Source organism: Budorcas taxicolor, chromosome 5 (assembly GCF_023091745.1).
Source record: "Budorcas taxicolor isolate Tak-1 chromosome 5, Takin1.1, whole genome shotgun sequence".
NCBI classification, from domain to species: domain Eukaryota; kingdom Metazoa; phylum Chordata; class Mammalia; order Artiodactyla; family Bovidae; genus Budorcas; species Budorcas taxicolor.
This window is the reverse complement of record NC_068914.1, coordinates 118,505,889-118,519,098: the sequence shown is the minus strand read 5'-3', so window position 1 is coordinate 118,519,098 and position 13,210 is coordinate 118,505,889. Positions and strand designations below refer to the sequence as shown.

The 13,210-nt window shown below is 53.5% G+C and overlaps 1 protein-coding gene across 2 annotated transcripts in view; it reads left to right on the top strand.

Moving 5' to 3' along the window:
* The window catches only part of MYH9 (myosin heavy chain 9), an 85,331-nt gene that overhangs the window by 53,829 nt on the left and 18,292 nt on the right, over positions 1-13,210 (top strand). The window contains exons 8-19 of one of the 2 annotated variants that reach the window (XM_052640030.1): positions 73-171; positions 532-675; positions 1,398-1,493; positions 2,257-2,375; positions 3,158-3,310; positions 4,495-4,668; positions 5,342-5,515; positions 7,329-7,443; positions 7,859-7,921; positions 9,716-9,909; positions 10,235-10,356; positions 11,650-11,719. In XM_052640030.1, the coding sequence (XP_052495990.1) occupies positions 73-171; positions 532-675; positions 1,398-1,493; positions 2,257-2,375; positions 3,158-3,310; positions 4,495-4,668; positions 5,342-5,515; positions 7,329-7,443; positions 7,859-7,921; positions 9,716-9,909; positions 10,235-10,356; positions 11,650-11,719 (1,523 nt within the window). The remainder of the gene's footprint in view (positions 1-72; positions 172-531; positions 676-1,397; positions 1,494-2,256; positions 2,376-3,157; positions 3,311-4,494; positions 4,669-5,341; positions 5,516-7,328; positions 7,444-7,858; positions 7,922-9,715; positions 9,910-10,234; positions 10,357-11,649; positions 11,720-13,210) is intronic. The other variant, XM_052640031.1, reaches the window with a different exon arrangement.

The following is a 13,210-nucleotide window of genomic DNA, read 5'->3' as shown; positions in this document are numbered from 1 at the left end:
ATGGCTTTTGAATGGGGGAATGTGGCAGGCTGCCTTCCCAACAGTGTGCACACTTCCTTAATGTTCTGGAAGATCTCCTGGAGAAATCGCGTGCCATCCGCCAAGCCAAGGAAGAGCGGACCTTCCACATCTTCTACTACCTGCTGTCTGGGGCTGGGGAGCACCTCAAGTGTGAGCTGTGGGCCCACCCAGGGGATCCCCCTGCAGTCAGGCCACAGACTGCAGTCAGGAAATGAACTCTGCCTGGGGGCAGGCAAGGCGAGCCTGACTTCTGTTCCTGGACCAGCTGCGGGCTTGGCCCCTGTTTCGACCCAGGCCAGAGGGAGCCTGGGCAGGTCACTGTGCAGCTGCAGACTTCTGGGCCTTGATGCTCTTGGGTGGGGGGCCGTGTGTGTGCCCGTCTCACATGCTGGGGAGAGTCAGCATTCCTGGGGTGTTTCGGGGTGGTTCCCAATCTCCCACACCTTTGAGGTCACAGGGTTGACTGGAGCCTCCTGACCCTCACTGAACTTTGCCCTCTGCCCCCTACAGCTGATCTCCTGCTGGAGTCATACAACAAATACCGCTTCCTGTCCAACGGGCATGTCACCATCCCCGGGCAACAGGACAAGGACATGTTCCAGGAGACCATGGAGGCCTTTCGGATTATGGGCATCCCAGAGGAAGAGCAGATGGGTATGGGCCAGCCCTCCCCGGGGAGGCTGGGGAGCGCTTCCTGTTGGCGCTGGGCATTAGGAAGTCCATAGAGACTGGAGGAAGGCTGAGTGGTGGGAGGTGGGCCCGCAGATTTGAGATTCAGGGTTATTTCTTCTTGGTCATATTGCCCGGGGCATATGAGGACAAAGGACAGGCTCCTAACTGCCCAGGGCCTGGGTCTGCTGCTCCTGTCCTTGCCATATGCTGGAAGTGGAATATTCCTGCTTTGTCCGAGCCGAGTGTGGAAGGGGCCGGGGCTTCTGCACTGGTGACGCCCAGAGTGGCAGTGGTGTGGAGCTTGCCTGTGACTTCCTGTTTCTCTAGAGGGAGGTGAGGGGGGCCTTGATGCTGTGTTTTAGGAAGATTAGGGGCTGGGGCATGTGTACCCTGTTCTCCAGCATTAGAGTCAGGGTCGCTTTTGCTTTCCCACCGACAGCATGTACATGGACAGGCCTGGCTGTGTTCCAATAAAACTTTATTTTTAGAAACAGACCGTGGGCCCTAGGTAGAGGCACATCTGAACTTAGAAGCATTAACAGAGCTTGTATCTAAGCACGAGGCTGCCCCAGCGGAGGCCAACCAGAGGCCCTGGAGATGTGCTTTAGGCCAAGGCCTGGTGCCCCACGTGGTTTATCTTACCCGAGGGCCTCTGAGGGGTGACACCCCACCTGGTTCTGAGCTGCCTTTCATTGCACCCCAAGGCTTGCTGCGAGTCATCTCAGGGGTCCTCCAGCTCGGCAACATTGTCTTCAAGAAGGAGCGTAACAGCGACCAGGCCTCCATGCCCGACAACACAGGTAACCCCGTGGGCCCCTCACCTGACTGTGCGGGTAGGGGCCTGGGTGAGATGGCTCAGGAGAAGGAGTCTTGGAGAGATCTTAGACACTCTTCTTTTTTACTGCACCTGTATGGCTGCCTGTCACTCCGTATTTTTGTAAAATACTTGTGAACATGACCCTGATACTCCTTCGTGGAGTAAGTGTCAGCATGAGCTAGAAAACCCATGATCTGTGGCCCCGAGTTTCTCTCATTTATGCTGAGGCCAGACCGGTTGTCTCTGTTTGTAAAATGGTCATTTCTGCTGTTGTTTGACTTGCCTGTGGACTTGGGAGGACGTGAAACACTGTCCTCACCCTAGTGCTTCAGCCATTGCTAGTCCTCAGGTCATTGCAAGCAACCCTACTTAAGTTAGCCTTAACATGTGCTTCTGAGGGGCTTTCAGAAGAATTTAATGCATGGGCGTGTGAGTTGTCCTGTTCTGTCCCTATGTCTAGGGTGGTGCTGTTTGTGTTCAGGACCCTCTTTTACACTCAGGATGTGGCCAAGGGTGTGCAGAGGTCCCAATGTGGGGCCCTGAGTTGGGAGCCATGCCCGCTGGCCTGTCTAAGGGGAGAGCCGGCTGTTCTGTGCCCTGTGGAGGAAGGGCCGGGCCTGGGTTGATTGTCCTGGTAACGATCACTCAGTTACCACACATTTCGCAGGTTGAGCAGAGGGACTCGTTCTCTTGGGTTTAATTAAAACCTTTTACCCCTTCCTTCCTTACTTTTTGAAAAACATTAGCTGCCCAGAAAGTATCCCACCTGTTGGGTATCAATGTGACCGATTTCACCCGAGGAATCCTCACCCCGCGCATCAAGGTGGGACGGGATTACGTCCAGAAGGCGCAGACAAAGGAGCAGGTGAGCCCTCGGCTGAGGGGCTGGGCTACGTTGGCGAGGAGGTTGCAGTGGCCACATTGAGGCCTGCCCTGGGGCGTCCCCTGTGTTAGCGCTGTCACCTCTCTGAGTCCTCACGGCACCTTGGAGAGCAGGTGGTGCCACCCCCACTGAGAGCAGGAGGAAGCTGGGCCCAGGGTCCAGGCTGCAGGAGTCACTGACTCATGGCTGGTCTTGGCTCCTGGTTAATCTGGTCTCCATACCCCCAGCTGTGTTACTTGAAGCACATCTCAGATGTCATTTCTTCTGTAGCTACTTTAGTTCATATCCATTTATTTAAAAAAAAGTCTTTGCAAAGCTCTAGGTTCATTCTGGGGCTTCCTAGGTGGCACTAGTGGTAAAGATCCTGCCTGCCAGTGCAGGAGACCCAGGTTTGATCCCTGAGTGGGGAAGATCCCCTGGAGGAGGACATGGCAACCCGCTCTGGTATCTTGCCTGGAGAATCCCATTCACAGGGGAGCCTGCTAGGCCATAGTCCATAGGGTTGCAAAGAGTCAGACATGACTGAAGCGACTTAGCATGCACGCACACAAGTTCACTCGGCATGTAATGTTGAAAGTTTAGGCTCTTGCCACTTCCTTCATTATCAATAACACTGCAGTGAACGTATCTGTGCTTGAAGGTTTTTTCTCATCTTTGAGGCTGTTTTTCTGGGGGTGGGCCCTGCAGGTGACATTGTTGGGGTAGAAGGAATGAGTGCACTCCCTGTGTCTGACCCTTCCCCTCCACCTCGGGTGTCCCCGCAGGCTGACTTTGCCATCGAGGCCTTGGCCAAGGCCACCTACGAGCGCATGTTCCGCTGGCTGGTCCTGCGCATCAACAAGGCTCTGGACAAGACCAAGAGGCAGGGCGCCTCGTTCATCGGGATCCTGGACATCGCTGGCTTCGAGATCTTTGATGTGAGCTTCTCCCTCGAGACCCCTCCCACCTCCCGAGCCTCTGGGGCTGCCTTCTTGGGCTGGGGTCCTCTCTCACCTGGTCCCACAGCAATTTGAGCTGGGCGCCTCCTTGCTTGTGTGGAGACAGGAGATAGCAGTTGGGTGTATTTAAAGCTTAAACAAAGTGCCTTTTCCCAAACAGAAATGCTGGCGAGAATAGTACCATCTAGACGGTGTTCTAGGAGGCCTCACAGGCAGGGGCTTTCTATTCAATTATTGTTTATGTTTTCTCAAATATTGATTTTGAGTGTTGTGACATGACTTTGTCCCTGCCCATAAAGACTTTGAGGTCAGGTAGCAAAAACTGGTAATTGCAGGAGCCCAGATTCTTCAGCCTAGGGTCCATGGCTGTTTTCAGAGGAGCCGTGAACTTGGGTGGGGAGAGAATTGCCTCTTTATTTTCGCTGACCTCTCAGTATATGGTGCCGTTTCTTCAGCTATGGATTCAGCAGGGTACACACACCACAGCTGCACTAGCAGTGCTTGTGTTCTGTCTCTAGTGGAAATCAGGTGTTTCCACATCATAGCACTCATTGCCTGTTGTCGAATTGTTTCGGTTCCCAGGTGGTGCTAGTGGTAAAGAAGCTGCCTGCCAATGCAGGAGACATAAGAGATGCGTGTTTGATCCCTGGATAGGAAAGATCCCCTGGAGAAGGGAATGGCAACCCACTCCAGTATTCTTGCCCGGAGAATCCTACGGACAGAGGAGCCTGGTGGGCTACAGTCCACAGGGTCGTAGAGTCGGACACGAATGAAGCGACTTGGCGGACATGCATACTGTCTGCATTCACCTCTACTTCAAATTCTAGATGTTAGAATCCGACGGCTTGGACCTGTGCTTGTTAATTAAAAAGCACTATGGATTTCTGTTACTGTGTTTGATAATTACATTTCAAGATAACTTCTTTCTCTTTTGATCTATTTTGTGCATTTGAAAACATCACCTTGATACAGGGGCTCCACCAGACTGCTGGTGGGGTCCATGGGCCCCAGCAGTGCAGCCCCTGCTGTGGGTGTGATGAGGGAAGGCCCACAGGGGTGGCACGGTGGGGCCCCAGGAGATTCTGCCCAGACACTCCTCCGGTCCTTCCTGGGGGCTCGCCGGCAACAACAGGGATCTGTCTGACCCCATTTCCCTCTTGCAGCTGAACTCCTTCGAGCAGCTCTGCATCAACTACACCAACGAGAAGCTGCAGCAGCTCTTCAACCACACGATGTTCATCCTGGAGCAGGAGGAGTACCAGCGCGAGGGCATCGAGTGGAACTTCATCGACTTTGGCCTCGACCTGCAGCCTTGCATCGACCTCATCGAGAAGCCAGTAAGAGCCGCGCGGCTGCGCCTCGCCCCACCGTTGCTCCGCCCCTCTGGGGACGGAACCATCTGTGATCCTAATACCGAATGGTTTACTTTGACGATGAGTGTTTTGTTTAAATCAGTTTTGTTTTCCAACAAACAAGATGGTGTTTGGTTCCCAGGCCTGTCAGCCCGTCCCACAGTGCCCGAGTCTGCTCTCTTATAAACTCAGAGTTTGGAAGGCTTTGGGGCTCTGGGGTGCTTCCTCTTTCTCAGGAGCCTTATCCTAAATGTCCCCGCTCACCACTTAGTTGTGTGGACACACTGTGTGTCGAGTGGGGTCTGAGAGGGACTCGAGGGGCCAGGACCCCTGTTGAGGGGCAGCCTCTGGACATGGGTCAGGGGTCTGCGTGGCCCATCAAGCCACCACGTGATTTCCAGTGTTCTCATGGGAGAATCTTACGATGGATCGTTGGATTAAGGTGTGTTGGACATAGCCTGGACCTCAGAAATTTCTTTTTCAGCTAGAATTGTAGCTGGAGTGCTTTCAGTCATGCTCCTTATTTTTTTCTTGTGTGAGGAAAGCACTGCCCACCTTCTCTTGAGTTTCTGAAAACCAGGCTGTGACTTCTTTACAAGGGTGAGAGTCAGTGGGTTTCCAGGTCAAGCTGACCTCCGTGATTCTATGTTCGCTCCAGGCAGGCCCTCCTGGCATCCTGGCCCTGCTGGACGAGGAGTGCTGGTTCCCCAAAGCCACGGACAAGAGTTTCGTGGAAAAGGTGATGCAGGAGCAGGGCACTCACCCCAAGTTCCAGAAGCCCAAGCAGCTGAAGGACAAGGCAGATTTCTGCATCATCCACTACGCTGGCAAGGTGAGGAGTGCACACCCTGGTGTCATGCGGTGTGTTAGTATTAAGTGTGTTTTCCAGGTGTAGATGTGCTGTTGGTGCTAAAGTCATGGGCTCTGCAGTCTGAATTAGGGCTCTGCTCCTGTGTGACTTTGGGCCAGTTACTTCACCTCTCTGAGCCTTGGTTGCCTCATCTGGAAGATGGAGGTGACCACCACTGTACTGGGGAATGTGTATTAAAGGAGCTCACAAAGCCCACTGCTGGGCAGTCAGTGCTCTGGGGCAGGGCCTCTCAGCCTCCACACTGCCCACCTCAGTGGCCAGGTCAGTCTTTATTGTCAGGGACCCTCCTACATGTTGTAGGGTATTTAGCAGCAGACCTGGCTTCTCCCCATCAGAGGTCAGTAGCACCTTCCCTACTTGCGACAACCAGAAATGTCTCCAGACATCCTGGAACATCTGCTGGGTGGGATTGAGGGGTAACATTGTCCCCTGGGTGAGAGTCATGCCTGTAGGTGTTGTTGGCTTTGTTATTGCCAAGACCACTGGCCAGGAAGTAGCAGAGCTGTCTTCATACCAGCTGTCAGACATCCTCCAGTGGGCTTGATCCCAGGGCTTGGACCTGAACAGGGGTGTCCTGAGTCTGCAGAGGTCCAAGCTGAGACTAAAGTTGGTTCTTCTCAGGAAGTTGTGTTGCTTGCACAGAATGTGTAACACTTGGATGTGTGATGAGCTGGTCGGTCCTCAGCCTGCCCATCAGTGAGGATCGGTGATGAGAAACTTGTGCTGTCACAGTGGTGCTCCCAAGCCACCCGTGGTCCTCTCCTACCCTTCTGCACGTGGCCCTGCACTGTTCGGCCTCCCCTGCTTAGCTCCTTTGTCTCCTAAGGCTGTTAAAGCCATTCTTGATTTTAAACTACTTGTTAAGGAGATCTCTTTTTTCCTAGTTACCTGAGGTCATGCCCCCCTGAATGCCCACGTCTCCCGCCACCTTTGTTAGAAACGCAGGCAGGCTTTTGTTGCACTGTTGTAGGTGATGCAAAACCTGGGCACATCTGAAAGCCCACGAAGGGCTGAATGGTGAAACTGGCCGTGTGCATTGTCATCTGGCCTGCACTGCAGCAGCTCAAAGGACAAGGATGCTGGCTGTGCCTAGGGGGACAGATGCCAAGACACCCAACTCTAGGGTTTGTCCTCTCCCAGGAGGTCATTCTGTCTCTGGGGAGAAAGACGTCACAATCTTGCACCTCATCATTGACAGCGTTGCATGTGGGAAAACCTGCAGAAAGGGGCCAGGAGGGGACCACAGGCTGAGTTACGCTGTGTTGGTTAGGAAGCAGGCTGTGGTGGCCAGTCACTCTGTTTGTATTGTTACAATATATAATGTTTTATTACTCTTGTTTTTGAGAACATATTTCAAAAAAGATAAGAATATATGCTCTGAGAAAACCTGAATATCCTGAAAAAAAAAACAAAACAAAAATTACTTGTCCTGTTGCTAAAAGGATTAGGATTTTTTTCCCCTAACGTTCATATTACCGTAAATATTTTTAAAAACAGAACATTCTACTCTGTAGCTGCAACATAGTTTTCTTAGCCTGTTCCCTGCAGCCAGACTTTGGTGCTGTTTAAATATTTTGCCTTCATGTAACTCTGCAGAGAACATCTTGAGGCTTTCACCCTGATCACTCATTATTTCCTTCTTGGGGATGAAAATACCAGGTTGAGGGTCTTTGCTGTTTTTGATGTTTCCGCCCATGGGGTCAGCCTGCTGCCGTAGAGCCTGTGCGCACCAGTGTGCCCTGAGCAGCCTGTGACTAGAGGTCTGATCTTACAGGTGGATTACAAAGCTGATGAGTGGCTGATGAAGAACATGGACCCGCTGAACGACAACATCGCCACACTGCTGCACCAGTCCTCGGACAAGTTTGTCTCGGAGTTGTGGAAGGATGGTACGCTCTTGGCCCTCACCCTGCCTCCCCGTGCCCACAGCTAGGCCCTTTCCCTTCCTGGCCACTGGCTGAGTGCAGGGCTCAAGCCAGAGGGTTTGTGCCCACTTAGCTCCCAGAAGCGTGGGCTCCTCCAGCCCTGAGGGTCACCCTGTCCCTGAATCCTGATGTCCTTGAGCCCCAAGCATCCTTGAACTTCCTCTGGGGCAGAGGCTTCTCCAGACTCTGAGGCCACAGACCCTTCCCTTGTAGGGGGTTGTGCGGTGGCCCAGCACTCGGCCACCTGGGTTCCGTCCAACTCCTCACTGCCTTCTTGCATCTCCTTGGAGGCCAGTACCCCTGGAAGCCGTTCTTTTCCTTGTCTCTGCCAGTTTCTCCTTCCCTCTGCCTGGGTTTTGCTTTAACCTCTCTGTTGCAGAGATGCAGAGCACCCAGAGAGCCTATCTCCATCAGCGCTTTCCTGTCCCCCACCTAGAGCCAGGTGACTGGCCGCCTGGCGCGGCGCCAACACGTGCTGCACCCTGGGCTGCGTGGCTGGCGCTTTTGCTGAGCTTGCCTGCTCTGCCTGGCTGTTCCTGCCTGCCTGTGCTCCTTCCCTGGTCTCTGCCCTGGGCTTGTGTGCAGGCTCTGGCCCCCTCCCCGTCACAGGCCTCCCGTAGAAAGCCAGGCCCATCTGGGCTGTGGTTTGATATTGACAGCTTCATGTTATAGATCTTAAAAGGAGAAAAAAAAATTCACAGTCCAAAGTCCCCTTCAGAACTCCCCTCATGAAGGTGGCATCTCACCGCTTGGGTGGCTGCTGTGTCTCAGCACAAGGTGCTGTGTGTGTGTGCGTGCGTGCGTGCATGCATGCGTGCGTGTGTGTGTGATGACTGCTGTATCCCAGCACAGGGTGCTGTGTACTGCTGTGTGTGTGTGTGCACTGCCGTGTGTGTGTGTGCACTGCTGTGTGTGTGTGTGTGTGTGTGTGTGTGTATGTGGGCACTGCCGTGTGTGTGCGCGCATGCATGCATGTGGGCCCAGACACTTCAGTGCTGACAAGGGCACCTGTGTGTCTATGCAGCATTATCTCTCCTCCTGGGCAGGGTCTTTTAGGGCCAAGACACCCTTACATGAAATGACCAGTTGTTTGGGGGTGTGCTCAACCTTCCTCTGGACAACCTGAGTGACTTTCACAAGCCACCCAGTCCCAGGACACCTTTGGTGGCCAGAGGGGCCCTGTAGGGGCTGCAAGAGGTACAGTTGCCTCCTGTTTTAACTGAGGGGTTCATTGGGTCTATCCTCACTCCTGGCTTCCCTCTTGTTGCTTTCAAATAAAAGAGATCTGGCCACGAAGGAACAAGAACCTGACTTTGTCATAGAATTCTTAACTTTTGCATCCAGCAATGGAAGTCTTCAAATTTAATACTGGCTCTGCTGTCAGCCTGACCTCAGATCACTGGCCACTTAGGTTGGGCTTGCTCATCATTTGGCTTTTGCCCAGGAGGAGGCGGTTCATTTCATTGTTCTGGGCAGGAGCCACCGTGATGAGGGCTGCTTCCTTGGAGGGTTGGTCTAGATGAGAAAGACCCGTGATCTTGGAGACCAGGCGAGACCTGAGAGGGAGAAGGATCCTCGGCCTTTGGGGTAGCCGTGGGCAGCGTGGTTCTCTGGAACTCTCTGCCCTGGCACCGTGCATGTTGCTCTAGGCCCCTGATGTAGAGAGCTCTACATGGGGGGATTGCTGACAGAGAGAGGGTGGGCCAGACTCCTGCAGGCTGAGTAGCTTAGAGCTCCTGCCTTCTGACCTAGCCCAGTGCTCTCAGGTAGCGGTCAGTGTGAGTTCAGGATACTGGTCTGCTTTTTTCAAATGACTGAATGGAGTATCAGGTTCCTGTCAGTCAAGTCTGAACAGGTCCTCAGAGCCAGGCTAGTGGACCAGCCCTGCTCGCTCCTCCAGAATGCATCGTCAGCTCTTGTGTCTCTGGGTTAGGAGCGTCCCAGGGTGGCTGAGATAAGTGACAGCGTGGAGTCAGCCTTCACGAATGTGCTTCCACACTTTGCGGCTGTGCAGTCTTTCCAAACCCTTTCCTCCTCCCTCCTCTCTGCTCACAAGGTCACCTTTGCTCTCAGCCTTTGGAGATGACCTTAGCCTGCTTCGTAAGCTCCACGTAGAAACGGCCTGCCACTCTGTAGTCTCCTCTTTCTCTAATCAGATTGGCCTGTCTGTCTGTTCCGCCCCTCTGCCCTGGCCTGGACTGCCGGGTACTCACGTGCTCTTGCCTATTCTCTCCAGTGGACCGCATCATCGGCCTGGACCAGGTGGCTGGCATGTCGGAGACGGCGATGCCCGGGGCCTTCAAGACACGCAAAGGCATGTTCCGCACGGTGGGGCAGCTGTACAAGGAGCAGCTGGCCAAACTCATGGCCACGCTGAGGAACACCAACCCCAACTTCGTCCGCTGCATCATCCCCAACCACGAGAAGAAGGTGCGGCTGCTTGGTAGTGTGGCGCGGGCCGTCCAGCCCTCGTCTGTCTCCCTGAGCAGAAACCCCTTGCCCGTGGCACACAGCGCCATTGGTTCAGTCACCCTGCCGGCTGGCTCGGGCACTCTTAGGGTACAGCCTGCCCATAGAGCCTGTGTTTCTGCCTCTCAGACCTGGATCATGTAACAGCTGTCACTACTATGGGTGGGCAGGCAGTGACTGCTCCTTCCTGGGGGCGGTGTGTGTCCTGTTGTGTCCAGAGGGGCCTGCCCTTTCTCCATCAGTCCCACGGCATACAGAAGAGCACGTGCATGGGTTTCTTTCCTAGGCTGGCAAGCTGGACCCCCATCTGGTGCTGGATCAGCTGCGTTGCAACGGGGTTCTCGAAGGCATCCGGATCTGCCGCCAGGGCTTCCCCAACCGCGTGGTCTTCCAGGAATTCCGGCAGAGGTGAGTGGAGAGCCTTTAGTGGGGGAGCCACCTCCTCGTCCACACTGAGCTGGGGTCCTCTGTGCCATGCTCCACGTGAGGAAGGACTTCCTGTTTTGTTGCTTAAATGCAAGTTATCACGTTGGCTTCCGCTCCCAGTTACTGTGGGGGCCGGGTGCTGTTTGCTCTAATTAGAGGAGCTCTGAAAAGACATTAAAGGAGGATCAGCTGGAGCCTTGAGTATGAAAAAAATCGATGGAATTGGATGTCTGCTGTGTGTGCGGAGGGGGACAGTCATGACACCGGCTTATTTGCCTAATGACGTGTTTAGCCCTGGTTGCTGTCTGTCGCAGCCCTCTGGTTAATTTCTTGGACCACCCCGTTGATTAGCGGTTCTCTGCAGCATCTCAGCAGAGATGGGCTTGGCCATGTTCACCAATTGTGGTCTGTTATATAGACAGAGATTGTTAGGAAAACGTTCTGCAGCAAATGGTTTTCTCTTTGTACTCAATATATGCCATTTATTTCGTTTTTTTCCTTCTTGGTAACAAATATGGAGGATGTGTTTGGAAGTGGGAAATGGTGGCTTTAGACATAGCATGACTTGATTTTTTTTTCTGACAATGCCTGAACTCCACATATCTTTCTAATCATGAGATCATGAGGTGTTTTCTGATTTGTATCAGATGATATTTGTAAAACTGCTGCAGCTAAGTCGCTTCCGTCATGTCCGACTCTGTGCGACCCCAGAGATGGCAGCCCACCAGTCTCCCCCATCCCTGGTATTCTCCAGGCAAGAACACTGGAGTGGGTTGCCATTTCCTTCTCCAATGCAGGAAAGTGAAAAGTGAAAGTGAACACACTAAGTTGTGTCTGACTCTTAGCGACCCCATGGACTGCAGCCTACCAGGTTCCTCTGTCCATGGGATTTTCCAGGCAAGAGTACTGGAGTGGGATGCCATTGCCTTCTCCGATTTGTAAAACTAGACATTTAATTTAAAAAACTTCTGGGGCTAAGGATGCAGGTGCTGCTTAGCAGTTAGTAAGCCCACTTCAGAGCTCACCCATAGGTGAATGAAACAGTCTGACATAAGTTTCCATTCACTTTCTGGAAAATGCCAGGCCTTCCTCGTGCCGTTCAGCCTCAGGAAAGAGCAGGATATGATTCTCTGAATGTCCCCTTTCCCTCAGACACTCTGTGGAAAGAATCCTACACCTGCTCCACTGTAGGGATGGCCCTCGTCTTGTGGATATTCCAGGCCACATAGAATCCGAGCAAAGGGTGTACTGACCTGCCGCCCTTTTCCTCCTCAGATACGAGATCCTGACTCCAAATTCCATTCCTAAGGGCTTCATGGACGGAAAGCAGGCGTGTGTGCTCATGGTGAGTGGGCTCTTCTGGTGGGTGACATGTGGCTGGTATGAACACCCGAGTGGCCAGCGCCCACATGCCTGCTCAGGGCCCTTTGGATCTGTTGACGCCTGTGCTCTCTTGATCCTCCAGTGAGCCTGTTCTGGTTCTGCCAGGCGCACTGAGCATCAGGTGGTCGGGATGGTGTGTGGGAGTGGGGAGGGGAGGAGGCGGCCAGGGCTCAGATAGCAAGGCTGTGGTGTGAGGCGAGACCCTTCCTTCTGGGCACATTTGGTTCTTCCTTGCTCCCATCTCCTCTAATCTTCACAGAGGGCAGCTCACCACCAGGGCCCCACAACTGGCCCAAAGCTAGCAGAGTCTGAGTTTCTGGCCCTTTCCTCTCTTCCCCGCCACTGGCCAGTGTTCAACTGGCAGTGGGCACTGGATTGTGCTTAGTGAATGAAGGCCCTGAGATGACCCAGTGGCCATGCTGGGGCTCTACCCACTCGGTCATTTTTCTGCTTTGCAGACAGGCATCTGGCTGGGTCTCATGTGTCCAGGGTCAGCAGCCAGCACCCCCTGCTTTCTTTACTTTGCATCTTTGCCAAAGAGTCAGCAGAGGATGGGTGGGCATCGGGGAGGAAAGAGAAAAGGGAAGAAAAATTCAATACCACCTTTGTTCAGAGCAGCCCTGTAAGGGACAGGGAGGTGGAGCCTAGAGAAGGAGGGAGGAGACAGGGGAGGGTCTCTGCTCTGCAATGCTTGTCACCCGGTGGAAGGAAGGTTTGAAGGACAGAGGTACGCCCCCAGCTCATGTTTGGGCCACTGTTTCTCCGGAGACTCAGCTACTGGTCAGTGAGGGGTGTCCCCCTTTTAGACATAAGCAGGTTTCCTCCCTCTAGCTCTGTAGGGAAGACAGTTGGCCAGGTCGTCATGACGGGAGGTGGGGCACCCAGCGATTCTGCCCTCCCTGGCCTGCCCTTCTCCCAGGGCCTCCTCCAGACCTGCAGGGCCTTTCGTTGAGCATCAAGGGCCCGCGATTCCTCTTACCCTATTCAAGGCTCTGCCTCTTGGAGCTTGTTCTAAATCCCCTCTCTCCCAGGCAGACAGATGGACAGACAGACTGTTACCAGTGGGCTTAATAAGAGAGCCTTGTTAGTGTACCGAAACAGCCCTGTGATGGTAACGACACATTGGCTAAAGCTCATTCAGCAATGGTCCCAAGTGTGACCCCGTGCTCAGCGCCTTGTGTGCCTTCTTCTGGTTTCATTCCCACAGCTCTGCTAGGAAGGAAGTTCTATTTATTTGCTTTGTTAACTTATCTTTTAATTAAAGAGACCATTATTTCCATTTTACAGCTGCGGAAATGTGAGCCCACAAACGTTAAGGCCTGGGGTCACCTAGTTAGTATTTGATCCTGGTCTGAGCTGGAGTTGGTGCTGGGTTTGGACAAAGCAATGATGCTTGACCACCTCTGCTCAGAGGGTGACCTGACTGGGTGCTTGTAGAACAGGCCTGTAGTGA